The sequence below is a fragment of the Bos grunniens genome, chromosome 17 (genome assembly GCF_055505025.1).
Source record: "Bos grunniens cultivar Pamir isolate PY7600 chromosome 17, Bosgru_T2T1.0, whole genome shotgun sequence".
In the NCBI taxonomy this organism is placed as follows: domain Eukaryota; kingdom Metazoa; phylum Chordata; class Mammalia; order Artiodactyla; family Bovidae; genus Bos; species Bos grunniens.
In genome coordinates, this window is record NC_141181.1 from 57218052 (window position 1) to 57244956 (window position 26905).

Sequence of the window (26905 nt, forward strand, 5' to 3'; positions counted from 1 at the left end):
CTTTATTGACTATGCCAAAGCCTCTGACCGTGTGGATCACAATAAACTGTGGAAAATTCTGAAAGAGATAGGAATACCTGTCCACCTGACTTGCCTCTTGAGAAACCTATATGCAGGTCAGGAAGCAACAGTTAGAACTGGACATGGAACAACAGACTGGTTCCAAATAAGAAAAGGAGTACGTCAAGCCTGTATACTGTCACCCTGCTTATTTAACTTATATGCAGAGTACATCATGAGAAACGCTGGGCTGGAAGAAGCACAAGCTGGAATCAAGATTGCCGGGAGAAATATCAATAAGCTCAGGTATGCAGATGACACCACCCTTATGGTAGAAAGTGAAGAAGAACTAAAGAGCCTCTTGATGAAATTGAAAGAGGAGAGTGAAAAAGTTGGCTTAAAGCTCAACATTCAGAAAACTAAGATCATGGCATCTGGTCCCATCACTTCATGGCAAATAGATGGGGAAACAGTGGAAACAGTGTCAGACTTTATTTTGGGGGGCTCCAAAATCACTGCAGATGGTGATTGCAGCCATGAAATTAAAAGATGCTTACTCCTTAGAAGGAAAGCTATGACCAACCTAGACAGCTTATTAAAAAGCAGAGATATTACTTTGCCAATAAAGGTCCATCTAGTCAAGGCTATGGTTTTTCCAGTAGTCATGTATAGATGTGAGAGTTGGACTATGAAGAAAGCTGAGCGCCAAAGAATTGATGCTTTTGAGCTTTGGTGTTGGAGAAGACTCTCGAGAGTCCCTTGCACTGCAAGGAGATCCAACCAGTCCATGCTAAAGGAGATCAGTCCTGGGTGTTCATTGGAAGGACTGATGCTGAAGCTGAAACTCCAGTACTTTGGCCACCTGATGCGAAGAGCTGACTCATTTGAATAACACCCTGATGCTGGGAAAGACTGAGGGCAGGAGGAGAAGGGGACGACAGAGGATGAGATGGTTGGATGGCATCACCAACTCAATGGACATGAGTTTGGGTAGGCTCCGGGAGTTGGTGATGGACAGGGAGGCCTGGTGTGCTGCGGTTCATGGGGTGGCAAAGAGTTGGACATGACTGAGCGACTGAACTGAACTGACCCAGTTCAAAAAGTAAAATATAATTTTTCAAGTAAAACCTGTTCCCACTCTCTATCTCCACCCCTAAAACACTGAGACGGGAGGATGGACAAAATTAATAGATGGGCTTGAACACACTGTTCCATTATTTTCTATTTGTTCAGATAACACATAGAAAATAAGTAAATTTGGCCTGACTTTTTCAACAAGACAACAGGTCAAATTCAGCCCTTGTTCTGACTGCTCATTCAACAAATACTCATTAGCCACTCACTATTTCACTGGCCACCCTAGAGGGTGGAGGCAGACAGCCAACAAGGCCATAGGGTCTCTGCTGTCAGGAGCTTTGAATATAGTGGCAGTGACTATTAAATACTCATACTTGCCAAGTCTAACTAGGCGAAGTTCAGAGCATTAGACTTGGACCAAAAGGTACCTAACTTTGCCCTGGTCAGTTGGGAGAACTGACCAGGAGAAAAGACAAGACTCTCCCCCTTTCAGTCTCTGCATCTATTCCCTTGGCCTGTAGTGCAGGACCATCTTCACTTTCTTTTACAAGTTCAGCGACAAGGCCAAGGATGAAAGTGAGGAAACCAGGGCCAAAGCACAAATGAGTCAGTAACAGCTGCCACATGGGGAATGAGTAGCTGCTGTGTGACCAGAGCTGGAAACATCAGCAGAGGTGCTGCTGGCAACTCTGGCCTGGGCCAGTCCAGTCCAGTCAAACGTAACCTTTGATTCATTCTGGCTGCACAGAGTTGACTTAACAGACCCACCAACTCATGTAGCTTCCACCAAAATGCATCTCCCAGCAAAGCATCGCCATCTTACCACGATTTCTGTTGGGGAAGAAGACAGACTCTGTTTTGCTGGTACAATGAAATAATCCACCGCAAAGAAATCACAGTTAAGGATGCACTTCACGCCTACAAGGGCTTCCCTGTGGCTCAGCTGGTAAAGAATCTACCTGCAGTGTGGGAGACCTGGGTTTGATCCCTGGGTTGGGACGATCCCCTGGAGAAGGGAATGGCTACCCACTCCAGTATTCTGGCCTGGAGAATTCCATTGACTGTATAGCCCATGGGGTTGCAAAGAGCTGGACACAACTGAGCGACTTTCACTTTCACTTCATGCCCAAATGGGCTTTTTTCAATTAAGGTTCATAGCAAGAAGAGATAAGAAAGCCTTCCTCAGCGATCAATGCAAAGAAATAGAGGAAAACAACAGAATGGGAAAGACTAGAGATCTCTTCAAGAAAATTAGAGATACCAAGGGAACATTTCATGCAAAGATGGGCTCGATAAAGGACAGAAATGGTATGGACCTAACAGAAGCAGAAGATATTAAGAAGAGGTGGTGAGAATACACAGAAGAACTGCACAAAAAAGATCTTCACGACCCAGATAATCATGATAGTGTGATCACTCACCTAGAGCCAGACATCCTGGAATGTGAAGTCAAGTGGGCCTTAGAAAGCATCATTAGGAACAAAGCTAGTGGAGGTGATCGAATTCCAGTTGAGCTATTTCAAATCCTGAAAGATGATGCTGTGAAAGTGCTGCACTCAATATGCCAGCAAATTTGGAAAACTCAGCAGTGGCCACAGGACTGGAAAAGGTCAGTTTCCATTCCAATCCCAAAGAAAGGCAATGACAAAGAATGCTCAAACTACCGCACAATTGCACTCATCTCACATGCTAGTAAAGTAATGCTCAAAATTCTCCAAGCCAGGCTTCAGCAATACATGAACCGTGAACTTCCAGATGTTCAAGCTGGTTTTAGAAAAGGCAGAGGAACCAGAGATCAAATTGCCAACATCTGCTGGATTATGGAAAAAGCAAGAGAATTCCAGAAAAATATCTATTTCTGCTTTATTGACTATGCCAAAGCCTTTGACTGTGTGGATCACAATAAACTGTGGAAAATTCTGAAAGAGATGGGAATACCAGACCACCTGACCTGCCTCTTGAGAAATCTGTATGCAGGTCAGGAAGCAACAGTTAGAACTGGACATGGAACAACAGACTGGTTCCAAATAGGAAAAGGAGTTCGTCAAGGCTGTATATTGTCACCCTGTTTATTTAACTTATACGCAGAGTACATCATGAGAAACGCTGGGCTGGAAGAAGCACAAGCTGGAATCAAGACTGCCGGGAGAAATATCAATAACCTCAGATATGCAGATGACACCACCCTTATGGCAGAAAGTGAAGAGGAACTCAAAAGCCTCTTGATGAAAGTCAAAGTGGAGAGTGAAAAAGTTGGCTTAAAGCTCAACATTCAGAAAATGAAGATCATGGCATCCAGTCCCATCACTTCATGGGAAACAGATGGGGAAACAGTAGAAACAGTGTTAGACTTTATTTTTTGGGACTCCAAAATCACTGCAGATGGTGACTGCAGCCATGAAATTAAAAGATGCTTACTCCTTGGAAGAAAAGTTATGACCAAGCTAGATAGCATATTGAAAAGCAGAGACATTACTTTGCCAACAAAGGTCCATCTAGTCAAGGCTATGGTTTTCCCAGTGGTCATGTATGGATGCGAGAGTTGGACTGTGAAGAAAGCTGAGTGCCGAAGAATTGATGCTTTTGAACTGTGGTGTTGGAGAAGACTCTTGAGAGTCCCTTGGACTGCAAGGAGATCCAACCAGTCCATTCTGAAGGAGATCAGCCGTGGGATTTCTTTGGAAGGAATGATGCTAAAGCTGAAACTCCAGTACTTTGGCCACCTCATGCGAAGGGTTGACTTATTGGAAAAGACTGTGATGCTGGGAGGGATTGGGGGCAGGAGGAGAAGGGGACGACAGAGGATGAGATGGCTGGATGGCATCACTGACTCGATGGACATGAGTCTAAGTGAACTCTGGGAGTTGGTGACGGACATGGAGGCCTGGCGTGCTGTGATTCATGGGGTCGCAAAGAGTCGGACATGACTGAGCGACTGAACTGAACTGAAGCATTCTTTAACATGCTACTTAGAGCTGAAAACTCAAGCTTACAAGTCAATTTATTTCCTGAGAACACTATGAAAAGAAATAGAATCATAGAGTCATTTAGAACAGCAACACTGGTTGAGACTCAGCTTTAAAGTTGCCTTTGGCCAGGGATTAGTTGGTAAACTGGGTCAGGGGACCTCCAGAACTCTAAATATGTTAATATCACAGCACATAAGCAAAGGGTGAACTGGTTCACGGCAAAACTCAAACTTGAGTTTCCCTCCCACATCTAAGCCAACCATCCCATGTAAATGGTAAAGTTGTGAGTAATGGTTAGAATAAAAACAGAACGGGAGACTATTCACAGCTACTCTATGGGGATTATGAGTTATTAAAGAGATAAAAAACACAAAACAACATGCAACTAGCCTCAAGTCACCCTGATACTACTTTCTAAGTACTTTAATAAAGAAAGGTCATGGGTGGGTGTGGTATAGAAGTACATAACTAGTGTGAAATGTGCTCAATATACTGCTAAGTCAAGAAAAAGGCTACATCCATTATGTCCCTGGGCACATAACACAACATAATATGTGTTATGTGTGTATCATATACACAGAAAAAAAACAGGTAAGCTTATATATTAAAATGTCTATTAAATATATAAAAATTTCACCAAAATATAAAATAAAAACCTCAGAAAAGAATGATATTTCTTTCATTGTGTGGTTTTCTTCTTTTCAGAATAAATAGGTACAAAAGTGTGAAAGCATTAGTCACTGAGTCATATCTGACTCTTTGCAACCCCATGGACTGTAGGCCACCAGGCTCCTCTGTCCACGGAATTCTCCAGGCAAGAATACTAGAGTGGATTGCCATTTCCTTCTCCAGGGGATCTTCCCGACCCAGGTATCAAACCTGGGTCTTTTGCATTGCAGGCAGACTCTTCACTGTCTGAACCACCAGGGAAGCCCCATTACTTGTATTAAAAAGTATACTGTACTTTCTTATAAGCCACAATACTGGAAAATACCAAAATAACCAAAAAATGGTAAGAAGAAAACTTAATGTTACAAATTATGTCTTAATATCTGTTAAAGGCAATTCTGGGAGATAGTCAGAACAGCTGTCCTGGGATGCACTGTATCTTCCTTCCGATACACTCAGCATTCAAATGCCAACACACCAGCCTGGCTTTAAAGTAGATATCAGGAGTAAATGCAATCTGGTCTGGTAAGCCTGGGAAGCGGTCTAGGACTAACATAACCGGCCACCTCTCAAAGCTGCCTGCTCTGGGGTCACTGAACCTTGGTGGCTTGAATGCCCACCACTGCTCACATGCTCTTGTGCCCACTGTGTGCTCCACAGAAGAGCTGGCCAGCACTGTTTGCCCAACGAGCTGACTCCCAAGTCCTTCTGAAGCAGAGGCTCTGGGACCTCTGGGGGGTTCTCTTCCGTCACAAAGTGGTCTTGGGGAACCATTATCCCTGGATATCAAATCTACTAATTACCCAAATTCTCTGGGAAAAAACAAGTCCTCAGAAATTAAAGTGCTCATACATAGTGGGTGATAGGAGGGGTAAGTTTCCAAGAAGAAACCATAAAGTATATAGCAACCTTACCACACAAATTTACTTGCTAATTCTAAATACTAATTTTAAAAATAGCAGAAAATTCAAAATATGTTCAAAAAATGTTTAAAAAAAAAAGCAACAAAAATTGAGTTAAATTAGTAAAAATGTATCCTTTTTTTTTTTAAACCAATTAACTTATTTGATAAGCTACAACTCATCTCCGCTGAAAAAATATTTTAAATAGCCTCAGAGAAGAAGCCCCAAACATCAAATTGACTCTATTACTAATGGAAATTCTGACCTGGGGGAATTTCTACAATTAAGCCCTTAAAGTTTTGCCTCTACTATTAAACCCAATGAACTAGAACCACAACTACTATTATTGAAGAAAGCAATTTCTTTAGAAGGTGGGTCAAAAAGTGGGGCAGAGAAGGGGTAGAATTAATTTAATTTTGTATCCTCCTGGGAATCCTGATATTAATGTTTTATTTCCCCCCAAAAACGAATGCCATGTTACAACCACAGGAGTGCAAGAAGTCCCAATTCCAGCTGTAAAGAGGCACTGCTGGGGAGGTGGGGGTGGGTGGGAGGCTCAAGAGGGAGGGGATATACGTACACTTATAGCTGATTCAAGGTGCTGTACAGCAGAAATCAACACAACACTGTAAAGCAATTATCCTCCAATTAAAAATGAAAAAAGAGTCACTGCTTTCAGTTATTAATAACAGCCAGGCCGGAGGGTTAAATCCACCTGTGCAAGTGGTTGATTTCACTGGATTCACTTTAGCAGCCCCAGATTTAAAGTGAGGGGAGAAAATACAGTCCACCGGCACAGGCAGCATCAGTGAGTCACCTTAAAATCTCAGCTACTTTCACAGTGCTTTCTAAGGAGGGTCATTAGTACAAATCAAAATGTGAGGAAAACCTCCAGCAGGACATAAAATATCTTAAAAGCAGTGTACCCAGAGGCAAGGGCAGATGCTCATCTTCCCAAGTGAAACGTAGCCTGATAAATAAGCATTCAAGCCAAGATGGGCAGCCCAAATCACACTCATTGTGCTGAGGTCATTTAAAACTCAATGAAATGTGTTTTAAAAAAATAAAAATAAAAAAAATAAAACTCAATGAAATGTGTTTTGCCAGAAATACTGTTTCATAAAAATACTTCATGCCACCGGCAAGAGCAGAAAGCAATTCAGATGACCTCTCGGCCACAGGCTAGGACTACTGAGAAAGAAGGAAGAATGAGAGCCTCCAAACTGACAAGGACACAGAGCCAAACATCAGAAGCCTGGTCAGATGTGAGAGGCCAGTCCTGCACTGGGAGTGTACCAGCCAGGATTCTGGCAAACACACTTTCCAGATCCAGCGGAAAGGGAGGGGCCCTCTCTCAGCAGATGTGATGTGAACTCTGACTGGCAAGGCCACAGAAGAGGAACACAAAGAATGCAGAAAACAACAGTCATCATACTTAACAACAGAGTAAGCAACCTGAAAGTCACTGAAATTATCAGATGCTTCCAGACACTTGAAAGATCTCTGCTGCCACTGGGAGAAAGAGTGAAATTCCTTCCAAATGCTTAGGTGATTGGACACATCCCACCTGACCACGGTCTACACTGTGAAACCCCCGTCACTGTGGATTCTTTAGAAAAACAGAATTTTATTTTACTGCCTTTTCATATCTCGTAAATCTGAGGACTAAGCCTTAGGAGAAGGAAGACAGAAAGCGACACAATGACAAAATGAACATCATCTGAAATATCACAGGGCTTTAGGACTCACAGATTCGTAAAGATGTTAGTGATAAATCTCATCATCTTTGAAGATGGTTCTTATGTGTGGGCTTGATCTTTAAAGGTTATTTGGTTTTCATTATTAGAAACATTTTTCATCTTATTTTGCCCCTTGATGTGTTGAGTTGTCGGGGCCTGCCATCTAGTGGTGCTGTGTTCTAATAAGCAACCCTAGAAAACAAGACAACTGGCCTTTTAGAAGGACACCGAAGAATCAAATGACAGGGGCAGAAGTCACCAAGATCAGGCTCACAGACAGATCCAGCCTTCATCCTCTACTGGGTTATTAACTCACTGTAACCTCAAGGGTGAACTGATTTACTTCAGGCACCACTAGGTCTCTGGGCATTTTTACCAACTTCAGACATTTAATGTTGGGCTTCTTTTTTTTTTTTTTAAAGAAACCTCAAAACATTCAAAATAATCATAACTAATTTTTGAATTTTGGTTTAAATACTGAAACTCAAAACATTATATAACCATTATAAATGGCAATTACAGAGACCCTACAATAACCCAGAGAAACATTCTCCATACAAACAAGTAGAAAGGCAGCATGAAAACGTGTCCACCATGACTTACCCTGAGCAACAGTATACCTACACGTGGGCAATGAATAAAAGGAGGAATTGAGAATTTAAAGAAAAGGTGGCAGGGTCTAGGTGACTTGACACCTAGCAGATGCCCAGTCACAGAGCAAACAGTAGGAAACCTTTACAAAAAGAGCAAATGCATGAATAAGGTTTTTCATATTGTTTTGCTATTTCCTTCCCAATGACCTCAATGGTGGCCTGAAGGTTTCAAACCATCTTCAATCTAAACTCGTAATGTTTTAGGCTACACCTCTCCCAGGCACTTTCCCTGGAACACTTGTGCTGCAGGATGTGGTGTGTAAAAGGGTGCACGCATGCTCAGTCACTCACTCATGTCCTACTCTTTGCGACCCCACCAGGCTCCTCTGTCCATAGGACTTCCCAGGCAAGAATACTAGAATGGGTCACCATTTCCTCCTCCAGGGTATCTTCCCAACCCAGGGATTGAACCCACATCTCCTGCACTGGCAGGCAGATTCTTTACCACTGAGCCACCAGGACGGCCTGTGTAAACGGTACCGTGTAAAAGGGTACCTTGGTCAGATAAACAGTACTGAGTAACATCTCATAAATTCACAGTGTACATTAGCGTATCAGAAGACCCAGAGTGCTACAATGATGAAACCCATTGATCTTAGTTAACACAGCCACTGCCCACACTCACCTGACCACAGAATCTTTTCTTCCACAGAACCCCTATTAATTTCAGCACACAGAGGCCACAGTTAAGGGGAGGCAGAGGGGCACATAAACCCTGACCCCAGTCTACAGGGGCACCACAAAAGATGTAAGCCTGCAGGATCTAGTATGGTGGCAGCAGCATGATCAGAAGAACATGTTTTGGGGAACACTGCCTTCAGAGATCTAACAAGCAGCATCAATCCAAGACTCTTGACACACTTCTTAATGTCCCTCCACCGTTAGTTAAGCAGCAGCCATGCTCTGAAATAATAACTAGAGACAGCCCTGGCCCTCTTTCCAAACGGTTCTTTTGAGATACTAATGAATAACCTATGTTCACACAGAACTTACCATCTTTTATCGTAGTACAGTTTGCCGTCTTCTATCCGAGCTTCAAATCTCTGCGCTGGAGACTCTGCAGGGGTGGTGGGCAAGTGTTCGGGAGAGGATGGGGATGCTGGAGGAACCAAAGAGATATTCCCATGACTACGCGTGTCACAAGCATGCGAGTCTATCCACTAACATGCTTTAAGTGAAATGCTATTTAAAAGGGGGTAAGGATCCTCATGATCTCAAGTTCTTACCACTGTAATAAATGGAAATTCAACAAAATTCTTGTACATCACATCTTCAAAGCAACTCTGTGAGCAGGCAAGGCAAAGATTAACCTCCCCACGGAAGAGAAACTGAAACCTGAGGCTCAGGCAGGCTAAGGATGTGCCCAAGGTGACTGAGAGTAGGACTAAAACACCACTGACAATCAGAAGCTCCAATGGGCAAGAACTAGAAAAATATCTTTAAATTTATAAAAATTAAATCATGCCTAGAAATATTTATTAAGAGATAGAGCAGGTTATTGGGGTATGTATCGAATCAAGCTAATAGCGCTGATAACTAAAATGGGTTCAAATCATCTAAATTCACACACTTACTCACAAACCTGCCCCACCAGGCCTTCAGACACTCAGGACTTCTCTCCAGACCATGGTGGCTTTCAGGAGGGAATTATTTAGAGTGGGAAGAATCTTGTTTCCTTTAGCAAGACTCGCCTCATAGAGGGATGTGTAAGCAATCGCCATGTTTAAAAACAACAACAAAAAAAAGCCTTGCCAGTCCAGAGTTCTATTTTGCAGCCTAGCAAAGACCCTTGAGTGCTGCTCTGAATGAAGCACCCTAGACACTGGGCCTGTCTCTTCTGTAAGTTGGGACTGGGAGTAGCCCGAAAGGCCCTTAGGAGAACCAGCCTGTGAAAAGCCACCGGATAAGACGCCTCGTGCTGAACTCTACCAAGCGACTACCACTGAAGCACTGATTTCATTTTCAGAAATGGATCTGTGCTGACATCTTATGCCTAATGCCTACAAAGGATAGGAAAAGATCATATATCTTTTTTACAATAAATCCTAAGAAAAAGACAAAGGTACCTTTAACATAGCAAGGTTAAAAATAAAAATCAGGGGAGGATGAGCTTAAAGGTCCCCTTTGGTTATCATGATGACTGCTCTTAGGTAAATGATGAATGTTTTATTTTTGAAAACCATGACAACTCCTTGTCAGGCATTCACGTGCTTTTCCAAAAATACAAAAACGCTGCACAAATGCCTGTAACATCGTGCACTTACCTGGTCTCTTGGGTGACTTCAGCTGTAGGAAGAACAACAAAAAAATCTTAGAGAAAATCATTTCAGGTGCAACTTAAGGTGTCAAAGGTATCACAGTGATTTCACAAGCAACATGTGAACAAAATAAAGCCCGAGCTTTCAAATAAATTAAAAAAAAAATCACACCGTACCTTATTTAACGTTCTCAGATCCTCCATGATCTGCTCATCTGTTAACAAATAGTTCAGCTGGGGTGTTGAGAGTTAAAGGAACGTGTCTAAAAATGACAATTTCCAAGCAAACAGAATTCAACAAAATGGTGTCAGCCTTTGAGAATCTACCAAGTGAGAGGAAGTTCCACTATGTTCCTACAGTTTGCCTCTTGGAACTTTCTGATCCTCCTACTCAATGTGGTGGAGTCAGGTATGTACAAGAATCCACAACCCCCCATCTAACAAATGTCGATGGTTAAGAAGGTGAAATGAGACTCCACAGGTAACTAGAGTAACAGTGAGAGCCCAGGACACAGGAAAAAACTTCACCTGCCACTTGTGAAGTGCTTTTGTCCCGAAGATCTGAGACTTCCACACACATACATAATCTTGCCTAGCAGCTTCAATTCTCGGCTGGGAAGATGAAGGGACCTGAAGTCATGCCCTGTCTTCCTGGCAGATAAATAAGAAAACCATTCTGTACAAATGGCTATTTATTATCTCCTCGAGAAGATAAACAACGCCCCCCTCCCCCCGCCACGTATCCCCTTCCCATTCTTATGATGAGAGAGGTTTCTTGACGTCTAACTAAACTCTTTTTTGTTTCAATTGAACAGCAGTTTGCAATCCACGGTTTGGGGGATATAGCTGACTGAAGTACAAGAGGCAGTTACTGTTCTCATTTGCTAAGTAGAAAAATCAAGGGCACATGAAATTTTCAGCTGTCCCGAATCTCCGAGTGAGTGTAAGAGGAGCCCAGAGTCCCTTTCCAAATGACTGCTCTCTGCAACTTCCTCCCACTCAAAGCAGAAATGACTGAGGACTCCAATCATAAAATGGCCACCCTCTATCTCATGGACAAATATATGTGCTTTCCAACCTAATATGACAATTCCTGTAGCACAATGGCCATGTTCAGTCTATCAAAAGGAAAAGCAAAGGATTCTGTGGTCTAAAGGAAAAGGCGTGATGAAGGCTTGATGCGAGTGGATATCAGGAGCAGGTTTCCTCCTCTTGTCTGGGATGGGGACAGGATCATTCGGTCGCCTCCGCAACTTTCTGGTCATGATGGGTTTCACTTCCATGGAATCTGTGGCAAGAATGGAACGGGTAAAGCTATCCAACTGCCACCTGAAGTCTGCAAGAATCCACAGTAGGACTATCAGCCCCAGAGCCACCCCATCAGAGTTGTTTCATGGGGGACGTCCAATCCATGCGTGACCTGAGTCAGATGCCGGATGACTTCCGAGAGGCCTGTGCTCAAGAGACATGGAAGGCTGACCCAAGCGCACACCCTACTCAGAAACGGCAGCCCCCCTGCAACTTCCCACTGCAGCTGTTGCGGCTTTGCTCCGACTCCCTGGAAACCAGGCGTTTTTCCTCTTCCTCCTCTTTCAAATCAAAAAGCCACAGAGCAGTAGGCACTTAGGATTGGAAGGAACTTCTGGGTTGTCTCAGCTAATTCCCGCCCTTCCCACAGACAGTGAGTAAACCAAAGCCCAGTGGTGTAATAGACTCTTGAGAGGCCTCTAGCCTCAGTCTCAACATTTTTACATGAGATTTACAAGTCTGAACTCTTATTATTTTATTTTACAACCTTTTTTAACTACTCAACTATCCAGACTGATACCCAAAAGTCTAGTTTCCTCCTCCTTGACTTCTCTCGACTGGCTGTCACCGTGGCCACCTCCCCTCATACACAACCTCTCCTCGAGGTCCCTCCTTCTCTCCTGGTTTCCATCCTTGGGCTCCGTTTTACTGGTCTGCTCCTTAGATGCAGGTGAACTCTGAGGTCTTGTCAGTTCTCGCTCCAGCTCCACCCACCCTGTCGCATAGCACCCTACACCGCCACACATTCTTCTTCAGGTTCTGAGTGAACCACTTCTTCCCTGTGATTCACCCCCAAGACCATCTCCTCCACCACCCACCCTCCCCAGTCAGAGCCAACTGTCATCTGTAACTTTCTTCACCTACACATCAGATCCCTCAGATAATGGCAGTTCTGCCTTTTCACTGGGCTTCCCAGGGGGCACTAGTGGTAAAGAATCTACCTGCCAATGCAGGAGACTTTAGAGATGTGGGTTCGATCCCTAGGTTGGGAAGATCCCCTGGAGGAGGGTATGGCAATCCACTCCACTATTCTCACCTGGAGAATCCCATGGACAGAGGAGCCTGGCGGGCTAAAGTCCGTGGGGTCGCAGAGTCGGACACGACTAAAGCAACTTAGCACTCATGCATGCTGCCTTTTCACTACCTCTCAACTCCATCCTCTCGTCATACCCTCGCCTCTGTCAATGGGCTCTTCCTCAGACACAAATCAGATCTTTCATCACATCACTCTTCTCAGGAAACACATCAATGCCTTGCTTTGGCTACAGAATAAAGGCCATGCCGGCTTCCCTGGTGGCTCAGACGGTAAAACATCTGCCTGCAGTGCAAGAGACCGGGGTTCGATCCCTGGGTGGGGAAGATTCCCTGGAGCAGGAAATGGCAACCGACTCTAGTACTCTTGCCTGAAAAATTCCATGAACTGAGGAGCCTGGTAGGCTACAGTCCACGGGGTCACAAAGAGTCGGACGTGACTGAGCAACTTCACTTCACTTCTCCCTTCTGGTCTCCATCCCTTCTCCTCCCTGCACACAGAGTCTCTTGCGAGCTTTTCAACTCTTCTGTCACCCACAGGCACCTTACTGTTTATGTCTTCAGCCTCTGCGTGCTTTCCCTTGCCCAGCCTCCTCTTTTCTGCCAGGAAACTCCTACACATGACAACCTCTGAGCGCCAGCTCAACACTCCCCCTGCTGTTATGGCTTCTGAGAAGTCCCGCCTTCTTCCTAGCAACCAGAGCATCTGTACGAGCCCTTCCACCAAGCTCCTGGTCGCTCCCCCAGCAGACACACCAACTCCACCCCAAGGCCGAGCACACTTCCGGCACACAGCAGGGGCTGGCTGCACAGGATTTCCCACAGAACTAGATGAAGTCAAGCCTGATACTGAGGGCCAGTTCATTTGTGACTGTTACCTACATGGACAGCTGACAGGATAGCCTGACAGAATTCGACGTGGCCTGTCTACCACAGCAACGCACAAGGGCTGAGAGGATATAACGGGGGAGAATGAGAGGCTGTCTCCCTATCCTGTGCTGAGATGCCACCCTCCTCAGTTTCTTACTGGTTGGGTGGGTGGGAATCCCCGTGGTAGTGTGTGACGTGTGAGGCAGGCTGAGTACATGCTCTTGCATCTCAACTTTCCTCGTCTATAAAATGTACATACCGGTAACACTTGCCTCACAGGGTGCTGTGAAGATTACATGATGACAGGTATAAAGCCCTCAACATGATGCCTGGCGTAACTAGAGTTCAGTCAATGCCAGTTTTTATCATCAAGCTCTCGGCCAGGAAAAAACCATAACAGAGATCTTTCTGACAAGTCATGGCACAAACAGCTGCAACAGAAGTTACAAACTTGAAGGCAACTGCTGTCAACCCTGAGGCTTTGCAACATTTAGACCTAATCTGGAAGATGAAAGAACACCAGAGATAAGGCACCAAGACTCCAGCCAAGTGTGCCCTGCCCTCCAGGGGTAGGAGATACATGATGGAAACAAGCAGGGAGAGGGAGATATGAGATGATCTGGGAATAAGCTGGTCCATTCAAAGCCAAAAAACTCAGAAAAAAATAACTGCACCCAATCACTCACAGATAAGAAAACATAATAGAATTCTCCTCTGCAATGGTAAAAATCAATCTATTTCACTGGCCTAGTCATGGCATTAGCCTAATCAATTTACCCAAAAGACCCATAAGGAAGGTGCTCTAAGGAAATCTCTAAAATTAATTCGCATGTCCCCACCACTGTCTAGGAGAGTGAGTGAGCAGGAAGTTGTCCTGGCCCAGGGTCCAGATGGAGGATGTAACTCAAGGGGAAGGGCAACGTGTGTAAGCGTCACAGTCCCAAATGACACAGTAAGACTGTTTACTTAACTCGCTTTGCTCCAGTCCCAGCAAGGTTTGCATGGTTGGCTTCCACAGACGATTTTTCATAGAAAGATGAGAGGTGCTGACCACCTGGGTCTGAGCTGATCTGGAAATTGTATTTCTCACCAGAATCAACAGGCTGGGTTTACATCAGTCTCCTGGGTTTAACCAGGGGTCCCAAGTGCTCTGACAAAAGACAAACTTCTGGGACTGAAACTCAGACTTCAAGAGTGTGGCCACCCTGGAGAAGTCACTCGAGCAGGAAACAGCGTCATCTCCGACTGAAAAGCCACAGCAGGGTCAACACTGTGGCAGATGGGCAGTTACCCCCAAACCAAAGGCTGGACTGAAGGCCCAAGGCAAACCCCAGGCACCCCTTTCTACTGGCAACGTCACAAACCAAGGCTGCATTGCGACTACAAATGGGTGCCTGTAAGAGACGGGCGAGAGGGATGAAAATCAAGGTCATGTCTTCGTAGTCAAACTGGTAGGAATGAAGGGACTGATGTCCATTAGGCCAGCAGCCCACAATGCAGAGGTTGCATTTCAAGGGTGAACCGATCAAGCCCCCACAACGCTTGGACTCCACAATGGCAGCATCAGAAAAGAAAGTCTAGGGGACGAGCCCGCCCCACCCCAAATCCAGGTTCCCTCTTCCATCCTCTCTCCCATGCCGTTTGTTTGGAGCCTCTTCTGACTTCCAAGGGTCCCGGCTCACTGGCATCTGATTTGTGTTGTGTGAACCCCCTCCTGCATCACTACAACCACACGTGTCTTGTAAAGTTTCCTTGCCACTAGAAACCACCCTGACACATCTTTACCTGCATTTATTTAGGACACTCCTCTGTCGGAACCACCTCACACTGAGGAAGGCACGGAACCACGTCAGTCTTGTAACTATGAGAACACGGGCTCCTTGAGGACACAGGCCTTCCAGGCAGCCATTCTGTGGCACACCCAGTGCCACAGGAGTTCAGAGGGTTTCTGGAGTCAGCATCACGTGGTGGTTAACAGAACGTGCCTGAGTCGGAGAATCATCTCACTGGGACGCTTGGAGCAGAGGGCTCCATTCCCACGTGCCTGCCCTGCTAAGTCAAGTTGAAGGAGTTGCAGGGGCTGAATGAGGTTCCAGTTTCACTGGCCCTCAGTGCCTGCTCTGTGTGCCAGCCCCCCAGGGGCACATCGCACCATCTCCACATCAGACCTCCACAGCGGGTTCTATCAGCTCCCTGCCAAACAACAGAACCCCCACCACAGAAGCAAGTTCAAGGCAGACTGGGGTTCATCCACTCCTGTCAGCCTTCAGCGGCAGCTCTCATGTTTTCATATAACACCTAGCTCGAGGTAAGTACTCAGAGCTCCTATTTGATGTCATCATCACTCATGGCTCTTGCCATGAATCCAGTATCTTCTAAGGAACCTCACAGGCTTTACTGAGGTCATGAACAGCTTCCACAGGGGCCTGCAGGTTGGTTGGAAGACGCCCCAGGTGAGGCACACACTTAAAGTGGTGGTGGTTAGTGGGCTGTCAGCAGGCAGGAGAAAAGATGGCTGGCCTAAGGTAGGAAGGGGACACACAAACGAAGAAAGATAAAGCACCCACATGTTTTCAAGCTCATGAAGGTCTCATTAATTATCGCAGTTACTTATAACTTTGGTCTCAATTGCAGAGAAAACTCACACTTAGGTGATTCAATCTATAATCTCATCCTCCAAGTGTGGTCTGACCAATAGCATCATAGGCCCTGAAGAGGTGGTCAGAAATGCTGATCACTGGCTCCACCACAGAACCCCTGAATCAGAATCTGCATTTTATCAAGACCACAGGTGACTCACATCCATACTCAAGGTGAGGGAATTGCTGCTCACATCCCAGTTTCTTTACGACAGTACGCCTTCCTGCCTGAACAACCCAGCTGTCCCAAGGTCTCCACCAGTGGTTCACACCCTAGAAAATGTCCCACCATTTCCCACGGAGGGCTGTAAAGGCTGAAGTCCTGCTCAGATAGAGCACTTCACCAGGAACACCCGTTTTCCAACGGGTTATTTGGTTTGAGTTTCTCATCGGAGCCACACTCCATTTTGTTTTTCAAGAGATCTTCATGTTGAATCAGAAAAGGAAATTTTAAGAAGCATCTTTTCTGGGCAGAGCTAGGCAGCACTGATGCTGGGCATCAATCCAGAGGTGAAATCAGTCACTCAGCAAGAGGGAGGCAGCGGGCCTTTGAGCCGACACCATCGCAGCACCATCTGTGGAAGCGTTCATCACCCTTCTAGCTCCACTGCCTTCTCTTCAGACGGTCCATCATTACCTCGGCCGTGTTTTCCATGCCAAGGGTACCACACGGCTCGCGGAAGGACATTGGCACCTTTAATGCCCATGGCAGGCTGTAAGCACTCCTGTAGTCGATTTTACTGCGTCACAAATGATTTCCCTGCATTTATTTGTCTTTTCTACCCTGGCAGGCTCGGCCTCTTAAGTCACCGAGGATGCCTCCTGTCCCTGTTAAAATTCCGGCTGTAAAACAGCCTGGCTCAACAATGACTATTGCTTGTCAATATTTAGGATGCCAAATCACAGGTGAGGGGCTGACAGCCTTCCCCACAGATGGAAAGGGAGCGGCTGTAAACTGACAATGTTTCCCACCAGCCTAATGAAGGATCTGAGCATCTGGTGGCTCTAGCAGGGATCGATGAGGCGTCAATGCCGCCAGAGCCACGTGGGAGAAGAGGGTGTGCAGGTCAGAACACAGCCACACAGACTGGGACCGGACAAGGCACCAATGTGCTCTCAGTTTAATCAAAAAAGCGCCTCAACAAGAACAAGACAGTGCCGTTCTGAAGATGCTGTTGTATATAGCATCCATTCTCACCAAGACATATTTCTGAGTTGCAGTCAGTGGTCTTCAAGGAATTCATTCCTTTTGCCAAGTCTTTCAATGAGGAAGGTATCAGAACAGAGATTTTTCAAGAGCCAGACCCCTACTTTAGACACAACCACAATATCATTGGTGTGTCGTGGGGACTGGCGCTAGAAGTCCATGTCAGGGGGAGGGCCGTGTTGGCTAACAGCACCAGAAATACCAAAGGGGAAACAGAGCTCTAAACTGTTACTTTTAGCTTCAAAGTCAGCCCCGAGGACTTCCATAAAACAAGGTCTTTCTAGAGCACTCGACAAAAATGAGACGTGCCAGAGCCCCAGGACCTTCTGAAGATGATTATAAGAGTAAATCTGGGGGTGTGCAGAAGGCATGCCATTTACATATCCAAGTGACAAACTCACCACTGACGTGCCTTCAGTATTTGCTGATGGAAATTTTGCCAAGTTCCAAAACAGCTAGTTCAAGCCAATTCCCATCCTGTATCCTTCTCAGAGTCACTGGTCCGCATATGGCAACAGAAAAAGCAGCCCATATTGCTTCTCCCTCAAACCTGCCGAGTTCCCATATGCAGATGACTGAATCCTAGAAGGCCAGGGAGCAACTGGCTCCAAGTTTAACATAACTTTACTAGCTTCACAGGAGAACAGCTCAGTTTAGCTACCCCTGCTGAAATGTTCACAGTAACACTGGGGGCGAAGGGATCTGACAGCACAGATGATATAGCCAAAGCCTCCGTTCTCACAGTCAGGTCAAAGTTAAGACAATGCTTTTTCCATAACGAAGGTAGACCCACCCCCGCCCCCACCCCCCGCCCACCCAAAAAAAAAACCAAAGAGAGGGGTTTCCACCAGCACAGAGGAACTTGGCCAAGTAATTCGTGAAGATAAGCAAGACTGGAATGACAGCTGACCCACAAATTTTGTTAAATAAAGCAGAAGCCTGATGCTGCAGTCACTGTTAAAGGTCTACCATTTAACTTACCCAACACGTTATGTACAGGGCCTTGTACTAGGCACTCATATTTCTAATCAGTTTTGTGGGATAAGGTATGATCAGGCTCATTTTACAGAGGGGAAAACAGGCTCAGAGAGGTTAAGTGGCTTGACTAAAGTCACACAGCCAATACAACAGAGCTCTAACTCTGACCTGTCATGTCAAAGACTGCCCCTCCACCCCTCTTTCAGCTCACTGCTCTGATGATAAGGAACTGACAGGAGTCAGCACTGGAGTGCCTCCCTCCCTCAAAGATCCCCTCAAATTTCCCTGGATCCTGTTCTGTGGTGCTTTCGTACCTCCAGTCAGTTCCATCGTTAGCTTTTCATTTTCAATCATTTTCTTCTTTTCCTCTAGCTCAGCAATTAAGTTCTCTTTCAACTCAACCTTCTTGTCTTCAAATTCTTTCACTGCCGCCTTCTTTTCTTTGATGTAATTTCTTTCCACTTGTTCAGTCTGAGCAAAAGAGAAACATAGATTGTAGCTATATAACCCTGGGAGCCAGGGTCTGAACACAAAGCCTTGTTCTGTGTGCAAGCACCAAGAAAATACCTTTTCTAGAAATAAGAGAGACAGCAGCAGTCACACACCAGCGAGCACTAACAAGGTGTCTGGGAGCAAGGTTTCCAATGCATGCATGAAACTGAACTACACAACTTCTCATTTTTATGTGAATCCCTCACTTGTAATCAGGTATTTCCTCTCTTCCACATCTTATACTTTGTGGCTTGTACGTGAAAACAAAATATAAGATTCTCAAAAACAATAAATAAACCCTTCTGAAGACACAACTTCGAAGGAAAATAGTATACTCCAAATAAAATACCTATATTCAAGATGAGTTATAAGATACCAAGACAGCCTGAGTTACCCTATTTTTTGATGCTTACAGTGAGGTTAGATCTAACAGTAAGATAAAGACCAACAAGAGGACAAGATCACTTATTAGGTGACTGAACCCCGAGAGACACTCAAACAGTGAAATTATACTAAGTAAAAAAAAATTAATAAGCATCCATTTTCCAAATCTCATCACTGCCTGAGGTGAAGAACAAGGGGACTCCTGGTGGGTATGGCTGTGGGTCATGTGACCCTCTGGGCTGTGACTATGTGTGCTGACTTCAGTCTCCAATAACGTAGCTCTGAGAAACCATGACCACCCACCCACCCTCCTGCTTCGCCACACACACACTGGCCCCTTAGGAGCAAGCACATCACCCAAGATTTGGCCCTCATCACTGCCTGTAGCTCTGCACCTCACACGGAACCAGCACTCAGACATCTGCTGAGTCAAAGATCTTAATCAGTCTTTCCCTCCCATCCAGAGTTTCAAGGGATGAACCTGAGCTGATTCAGAGACCTGGCTGCTTTGAGGACCAATATAACCAACTATGAGGCCATTATAATTCAGTGCGTGCATGTGTGCTAATTTGCTTCAGCCATGTCCGACTCTTTACTACCCCATGGACCACAGCCCACCAGGCTTCTCTGTCCATGGGATTCTCCAGGCAAGAATACTAGAGTGGGTTGCCATGCCCTCCTCCAGGGGATCTTCCTGACCCAGGGATCAAATCTGCATCTCTTATATGTCTTCTGCATTGGCAAGTGAGTTTTTTACCATGTACCCCCAAACGGCTATAATGTGAGATGAGAGTCAACAAGAAAGCAGTGAGGGGTGAGTATCCATCTGTCAAACCCCTGGGATAAGCACAGGCTGCCCGACCAACAAACAGAATTTCTGAGCTGAGACCAAACGTCCTTTAGTCAAACAGAACCCTAATCGAGGCTTCCAGCGGGGATTCCCTATGTCTATGTGGTGATGAAGGAAAGGCCCACTGGGTTGGGAAAGCAAGATCCCACCCTGACAAAGATCCTGCAAGCCCAGAAGACCCGTGGTACTTACTTCCAGCTGGAGGAAGAGCTCTGAAAGAGAGAAAACATGCAATTAGATTCGTGAAGCTGTGCCACCTTTCTAGACAGTGACGTTAGGATTCATTTAGAAGCAGTAATTGCCTTCTGAGAGCACCGTTACACAGAGCAAATGTTTCCATCAATAAAGTGTGGCTACATGAAGAGGCAGGACTAGTTAAAATCTGGCCCTGAACAGAATCCGCTCTGGCAGCTCTGCCCAAGGGCAAAAGGGGGCAGCAGGAACCAAGCTACCCCGGCAAAATAAAAGTAAAGTTAGCCCTTCTTTCACTGAGCACACGCCCTCAACAGTCTTAAGGGACAGAAGAAACAACTCAGTCCAGAAGCAGAGGCAATGTGGATGTTTTTAAAGCCTCGTGCACAGGGCTCTCTGTGGTGAGGAAGAACATTCCCCCAGCAGACAGAGGGCAGAGGCCCCAGGCCTCCTGGGGCTATGGTCACAGGCCACCCAGCCTCTGGTCACACCCAGGCCTCCACCCACAACACCCTCCAGGCTCTGACCACAACTGCAAATTTTAGATCTACTGCAGCCTCCTCAGCAAGGACTTTTCTGAGGCCGTCACCCACCAAGCCCCTCTCAGAGCATCTACTCATAGGATCACCGGCTATTTAGCACCCACTGTGTGCCAGGAGAGTAGTGCCTGTTAATCCAGCAGCTCCCCCACCCCTAGACTACAAGGCCCCTACAAACCCAGCACCTGGAACAAAATAAGTCCATGGCTTCTGATCTTCTCTGGGTGACAGCAGAGCTGCTGCAAATGGTCCACAAAGATTGTTGGGGGAGTAACAACTCCAAGGGATGCGGATACCATTTGACAGGGTCTCCTGTGCAACCCTAATCAGTCCCACCAATTCACCCACTCACAGAGGAGCACATATGCACAGTCATACAAAACTGACAGCTTCAGTAACTTGAGATGAAGACTCCAACGTCAGCCAACAATTGCTGAATGAGAAAATTAACTGAGGAAACAGACAAGCCGTCGCAATTTTCTAACCCTTAGAAGCTGCCATCCCGGCGGCACTGGGAAGCATGGCGCACACAAGCCTGAGTGCACCCAGCCCCACATACTCACTCCTATGACTGCTGCACTCGCACCGTGTGAACGGGCCAGACGTGTGAGGTCTGCGCCATTCTGAGACATCACACCTGCACCAACAAGTCAAGTGACAATGAGCACTCAGAGCTGGTGGTGGATGTTTCAAAGCAGCCAGACACCAGACACAACAAAAACAGGTGGATTAGTGTTGCAGGAAATGTGCTTTTTAGAGCTCAAGATGCAACTGATTCAGGAGCTCTTCTACATTTTTACCTGGGGACGGGTGTGGGGGTGGGGGGTGCTTATGAAAGAACACAGAAGATTGAGAGTACAATTAAGTAAAACTTCCTTGGTGGCAGTGAATAACAACATGCCTGCCAAGGCAGGCGACACGGGTTCAGTCCCTGGTCCAGGAAGATTCCACATGCCATGGAGCAACTAGGCCCGTGCGCCACAACCAGTGAGCCTGAGTGCTGCAACTCCTGCAGCCCGTGCACCTCAGAGCCTGAGCTGAACTACGAGAGAAGCCACCACAGTGAGGAGCCCGAGCACCACAATGAAGAGGAGCTCCGACTCACAGCAACTACAGAAAGCCCGAGCAAAGCAACAAGACCCAGTGCAGCCAAAAAAAAAAGAGATAAAAATATAAATAAATTAAAAAATTTAAACTAGTAACCTAAAAAAAAAGAGAGAAACAAATCAACACTCAGCCTCGAGTCCTCACTTAAGAGAAGAGACTCACATCAATTTTCTTTCCCTCCTTGCATCTCAAACCAATTCCATGAGACGTTAGTATTCCTCTCTCCAGATGGGGAAACGGAGGCTCCAAGGGTAAACAGCCACTTAGAGGTTTAGGCCCTTAAGTGCTGGGAGGAAGCCCTCAACCTGGGACCTCGGCCTCTGACATGCCACCTCCTTTCCCTGCTAAAAGGGGACTCCAGGAAAAATGCCCTGAGGAGACACCTCAGGAATTTAGAACGAGGGGGTGCCAGTGGAGTGGGAGCGGAGCCGGGTCACCACGAAGGCTCTGTCCCCCACTCTTCCTGCATCCCCCATGCCTCAGGAATTTAGAATGAGGGGGTGCCAGTGGAGTGGGAGTGGAGCTGGGTCACCTGAGGAGACGCCTCAGGAATTCAGAACGAGGGGTGCCAGTGGAGTGGGAGTGGAGCCGGGTCACCACGGAGGCTCTGTCCCCCACTCTTCCTGCATCCCCCACGCCCCGCAGCTCCTGTGCTGTGCCTTGGTGGACATGGACACCTGCTCACTGAAGGAAAGAAGGCCTCCATCCATAGAAAGCTGGAAAGTCAATGGCTCAGACAGCAAGAGAACAGCAACTCGAGGAGCGGGGTCCAGACCTCCTTTTGGAACCAGGCGCGAGTTTCACCTCTGCAGGAACAAGCACTGTACTGGCCCAGAAAATGCTGGCCAAGGAGCTTCAAGATTCACAACTTATAGAAGATTTCCAATAAGCACTGTGTTTACACACTATTTCAACATTGATCACATCTTACTTTTCGTGTGACTCTGAGTCACAATGTTCCTTAACCTGGATATGTTTTTGAAGATCTTCTACCAAAGAAACGGTGAGTTTCCTAAAGTCAAGGACAAGGCATTTCACGGCTGTATGTCCTCAAAGAGCAGGGATGCAGCATAGGCTCAACACGTGTGTTGAAGGAATACAGTTCCTATGCACAACAGACCAAAACAAAGGCACACAATCTCTCCCTCTAAATGCTTCTGATACCATACTTGAGGGGAATGACATGAGGGCACCCTATCTTCTTGGAAGAAAAGACCAGAAGAAGCAAACTTAAAAATGGAGTGAAGTGGCCAACAACCGTTTTCCACGTCAGCTCCTGTGTCATCTGCTGAGCCAACTACACAGATATATGAAAAACTGTGCACGACTACTCTGGGGGCATCACGGAGGGAGCCTGACCTCAAGGCACCTCCGAAAACAACCTTGACCACAGGCCACTCACTGGCAAAGAAGAACGGTTCTACGTAAGTGCAGCTTTGGAGTTTCCCAAAACTCGCCCCACAATGGGATATCTCAAACACATTTTGGAGAATGGCTCTTCTGGCCACAGTACGTCCAAATTGCTGAAAATCTGGATTAACTGGGTTTACTTCCAGTTAAGAGAGCCTCACCTGCATTTCGTATCCTCTCTTTGTACTGCTGATCTAATTTCTTCATCCTCTTCTGATATTCTTGTAATGTACCTGATGGAGATTCATAAAATAGTTACTGTGAAGATAAAACTGCTCTACACACTGGTTCCTAAAATTATTTTCTAGCACCAGCAGTAAATGTTTTAAATAACATTAGAGGAAAACACACACTGTGAATAGGCACCCACGAACAGAACCATCTCGGTTCCCAGCCAAGGGGCACAGCAGCCATGGTTTTAAGACTCTCAAGCAAGTGAGGAGTCGAAGAAAGGAGCAGCCACCCACCAGGGACCCTCATCATTCGATGTTGCAGCTTTGGCCCATGGGCCTCCCTCTGCTGAAGAAGCTCCTTCCCCCACAGTAAGGTCTAGGTCAAGGTCGTCCAGTAGAACTTGCTGTGCATCGGCGCAAACAGGCCATATGGGACCACTAGTCACATGGGGCAGTTGAACATGGGACCACTAGTCACATACGGCAGTTGAACATGGGGCTAGTAGCAGCAAAGAGCCGAATTATTAATTTGATCTAGTCAAATGTAGGCAGCCACACATGGCTAGTGACACTCCAGCAGAGCTTGATCAAGTGGCTCTTCCCTGAAGCAGCTAATGATGAGGGTCCCAATTCATGTGGGAAGTTGCTTTCTGACGACTGCTTCGGTGGGATACATTAATGGCACCTTTTTCACAATTCCTCACTCAACCCTGCCAAGCACACCTTACAGACCTGCTAGAGGGGGCCATATTTCTTTCTTTGGCAACACCTCCTTTCCCACTGGAAGGAAAACTAAAACAGAGACACACGATTGCAAGTCACAGGAGTATGTTTCACTCTGCAGGGGAAATCAAGGTTTGCAACCACCGGCCCTGAGCTGTCACAGGGTACCCAGACGTGCTGGTTGCTCCTCACACAATCTCACTTGCCTCCATTTTCTTCATTTCACAGAACAGAAGATAAATTAAGGAGGAGACAGTGATGTGCCCAAGGTCAAATTTCTAGAAAGTAGCGAAGGTGGGATTCAAACTCATGACAGGACTTGAGAGCCTGTGCTCTTCACCAGGTGCTGAACTGCCCCTAGCAGCAAAAAGCCTTCAAGAAGGCACAGCCCACCCGTCATTAACGAAACAAAGAGAGCAAACAGGGGATGACCCACAACTCATTAGCATCTAGTTTAGAAAGAACAGCACAATTATATTTATTCTTGGTAAAAGCATCTCTCCTAAAATCAACCAGCTTTTGGCATGGTGGTATTCAGTTCTTGCTCTGCAGAAGGCTTTCAGTGAGATTTCAAGAGTCTGAAAATGGCCACTTTAATGACAGCTAAGATCAATCAAACCAAATTTTAAATCATGCCCGCTGAGAAGTGAAATACACAGATTTCAAAGGTGTGTAATATTAGGAAGGATGTTTAGAAAAGGATGAAATCCCACACCAACCTTCCTGCAGTTGTTGCAACTGTCTCTTGAGAGAAGCCAGTTTATCCTGATACATCCTGTTTAAAAGAAAAAAAAAAAAAAAAGCCACACTCAGAGATAAAAACAACCAATACCCAAGTCCACAATAATCTGCACACAGAAACTGCCTGGGTTTTTATGGGAATGTCATTAATGTCCTTTAGTGAGAGAGAAAATGAAAGCCTGGTGCTTTAAAATATGCCCATAGCTAAAGGGATCAGAAAGAGAGAAGGCTTCTGTGTTCTTGAAAGGCAGGTACTCCTGTGTTCTCTTTAGAGAATCAACCTAAAATCCACAAATATGAAGACACACAAATTTTAATAAATAAATGGCAATAATAATGTGTTAGGCAAGAATATAAAGAAAAATTAAAAGTGTAACGCCATTTTCTTCAAGATTCAGAAGGGTAACATACACACAAAAACATAAAAAGCATTAAACACGGCTCTTATATCAACTCTGAAATTAGATTATAAACTGAAAGGAGTAAGATTATGCCTCCAACCACATTTTTCTGTATAGATAGCACAGCTGTGTAAGCACTAAGTTAATAAATCCTCATGTCCTTTTTAAAAACACTACTCTTTCTGTGATCTGAGAAATAACAGCAATTCAGTGACAAAAGTAAAAATGCAGGATTTACTTGCAGCCCCAGAAGGGTAAGAACACAGCACACATGAAGCAAAAGAACTCGGCATGTTACCTTTGCCCCCTCGCACTGAATGGATCATAGGCAACTGTGCACCCTGGTCAATCTGTTCAAACTGTGAATGCCACACATAAATTACATTTCAGCCATATTTTTGCTTCTACCTGAAAAACACACTCAATTTCACGAGGACGAAAAAGACTTGCAACCCAAAAGAACACCGTCCAACAGGTAACAGGAAGGATAGCCTTAGGATGATTGCTCAAGTAAGAGATGCAAATACAATCCATCTGTCTATAGGCTGAGGAAGAATAAGAATCTGAGAATTACACGGAAGCCCAGATTCTTTTAGGGAGAACTCTGATGTACTTTCAGTGCTTTAAATTTAATTAAAATTACTTTCACCATCATCAAATATTAGGGGGTATGTTCACTTAAACATGCCAAGTATAGAAGAGAGAAGAGATAGGTAAACTGCACACAAAAAGCCAGTATTTGGAACTCAGTGTTTTAAATTGTCCACCACAGAGTGTGACAGATGATGCCTTTGAATCCTTAGTGTGTCTTTAAAAGAAAATATTAATAGATTTAAGAGGTAAACAATAAGAAAATTCAGATTAGGGAAGAAAACAGGTATGGAAAAATACATCTCAAATGGGTCCAGGTAAATCAGTAAGAAGTCTGGAGAGAGAGCAAGTGAAAGAAAAAAAAAAAAAAAAAAAACCAGCAGCACAGTTTCACGGCTAAAGTTGTGAGAAAAATCACATCGATTATTAAAGCAGTCCTCCATTCGGCCCTGTACAGATTTAGCTGAGTTTCCCCTTTATATTCCAAAGCTTGAAAAGGTTAACAGAAAGCAGAGGATGGTCACAAAACATTTGCATATGAAAACATTCCATAAGGAAAAGAATGTGGATCGTCTAGTTTAAAGGTAAAGAATTTGAGGGCTTCCCTGATAGCTCAGTTAGTAAAGAATCTGCCTGCAGTTTAGGAGATTTTGTTTCGATTCCTGGGTCGGGAAGATCCCCTGGAGAAGGGATAGCCTATACACTCCAGTATTCTTGGGCTTCCCTGGTGCCTCAGCTGCTGAAGAATCTGCCTGCAATGCAGGAGACCTGGGTTCGATCCGTGGGTTGGGAAGATTCCCCTGGAGAAGAAGGGAAAAGCTACCCACTCCAGCATTCTGGCCTGGAGAATTCCACAGACTGTTTAGTCTACAGGGTCACAAAGAGTCAAAAAGACACGACTGAGAAACTTTCACTTCACTTCAAAGAATTTGAAAAGCCAAGGCTAGATTCTCAAAATACATTCCACAAATATTTATCAGATCTGTGTTATGCTCTCTTGAG

At 45.5% G+C, this 26905-nt stretch overlaps 1 protein-coding gene across 4 annotated transcripts in view; it reads right to left on the reverse strand.

The window, feature by feature from the left end:
• The window catches only part of SUDS3 (SIN3A corepressor complex component SDS3), a 37959-nt gene that overhangs the window by 7685 nt on the left and 3369 nt on the right, over nucleotides 1-26905 (reverse strand). Inside the window, exons 3-10 of one of the 4 annotated variants that reach the window (XM_086347994.1) lie at nucleotides 24890-24945; nucleotides 23436-23507; nucleotides 20219-20238; nucleotides 18615-18771; nucleotides 11471-11554; nucleotides 10444-10517; nucleotides 10274-10295; nucleotides 9003-9108 (exon numbers count right to left, since the gene is read on the reverse strand). In XM_086347994.1, the coding sequence (XP_086204120.1) occupies nucleotides 9003-9108; nucleotides 10274-10295; nucleotides 10444-10517; nucleotides 11471-11554; nucleotides 18615-18771; nucleotides 20219-20238; nucleotides 23436-23507; nucleotides 24890-24945 (591 nt within the window). Of the gene's footprint in view, nucleotides 1-9002; nucleotides 9109-10273; nucleotides 10296-10443; nucleotides 10530-10794; nucleotides 11555-18614; nucleotides 18772-20218; nucleotides 20239-23435; nucleotides 23508-24889; nucleotides 24946-26905 lie in introns of those variants that run through there. The other 3 variants (XM_086347995.1, XR_015144556.1, XR_015144555.1) reach the window with 3 other exon arrangements.